This window comes from Chaetodon trifascialis, chromosome 18 (assembly GCF_039877785.1).
Source record: "Chaetodon trifascialis isolate fChaTrf1 chromosome 18, fChaTrf1.hap1, whole genome shotgun sequence".
Lineage (NCBI taxonomy): Eukaryota > Metazoa > Chordata > Actinopteri > Chaetodontiformes > Chaetodontidae > Chaetodon > Chaetodon trifascialis.
In genome coordinates, this window is record NC_092073.1 from 19,807,501 (window position 1) to 19,808,771 (window position 1,271).

General features: G+C 41.1%; 1 protein-coding gene across 2 annotated transcripts in view; it reads right to left on the reverse strand.

Moving 5' to 3' along the window:
• anxa13 (annexin A13) overlaps positions 1–623 on the reverse strand; it is a 7,737-nt gene extending 7,114 nt beyond the window's left edge. The window contains exon 1 of one of the 2 annotated variants that reach the window (XM_070986207.1): positions 367–623. In XM_070986207.1, the coding sequence (XP_070842308.1) occupies positions 367–381 (15 nt within the window). In that variant the 5' untranslated portion in view covers positions 382–623. The remainder of the gene's footprint in view (positions 1–366) is intronic. The other variant, XM_070986208.1, reaches the window with a different exon arrangement.
• Positions 624–1,271: the final 648 nt, after the last annotated feature.

Below are 1,271 nucleotides of genomic sequence, written 5' to 3' on the forward strand. Positions count from 1 at the left end.
TGTCACACGGTGCCATTTGCGACGTTCATTTAAAGAAACACCAAATACTATAAATCTGAAATTTTAACTCTCAATTTCAATCAAAATAAAAAGAGATTTGTCCTGATTTTCACGCTGAGCGCACGGACTGACGGCGAGCAGGTGCGTAACACAGTTCGATCCATGATGAGCGATAAATACATGTGATTGCAGATTAGTCCCTGAATCTACCATTTATGCTGATGATCGGCTGGATCCAAGTCTCGATTCTTTTCATGAGCCTGAGACTCTGCCGCTCGCACGTCGAGCGCAGCCCAAACTGCGGATGGTTGAGCTTTTCTCTGCGCAGCGTTTGGAGCGCAGAGCGCTAAAGACGGCGGTACCTACTTGACAGTTGCCCATTTTTAGGATGTTTGTCCGGCGGCAGCGGGTGATCTGCTGTGTGGAGTCGTAGACTGGTTTGGGGTTGTTGAGTCCTCCTGATCAAACTGCGGCCCGTATCAGCAGAGACCAGTATGTGACGTCACGCCGGACCGCTACCCCCATCAGGTTAACCATTTCCAGTCCCTGAGGTCTCCCACAGGGCACATGTTGAGCGGTACACAGCGTTCACAATATTTCCACTATTATAAGGCTGTGTGATAGAAATAGACAGAGAAAAGAAAAGAAAAATCAATTTATGTCAAATAAAAATCAGAATCTAAATAAAAATAGAAACCACACAAGAGCAATTAAACTCCAAATTAAAAGGCAGTCTACACACACACAAGCTGACCAAGCTACAAGCTACTTACATTACTGCAGTACTGTCTCAGTCAGCAGAGTATGATATATATATATATATATATATAACATGATACCATCTACTGTAACAGCGTACTCACCAATTTTTCTATAACTGGTGAGTACACTGTTATAGTGTACAGTTATATGTAGTTAGAAACTATAAGTATAAGATATGGTCAGTTCTTTAGACATCAGTTATTTTAGGAAAGTAGGACTCAATATAGCCACAATGTCTCACATGATGTCCACTCTACAGTATTTAAAGAGAAAAAAATCTGAACTTACTTCTGCACTGTTACTTAAGTATGATCTTTAATGCAGGACTTTACATCTAATGGAGTGTTTTCACATTGTAGTATAATGACGTTTACTGTAGGAGCGGACATGGTTTTAGCTAAGCCAAAATTTGGCTTATAGGATGTATCTGGAATAAAATAGTGATCAATGATTCAGTGTCAAGGAGGCTTCAGCACCACTGAATGTAAGAGCCCTGATGGTTAGTTAGC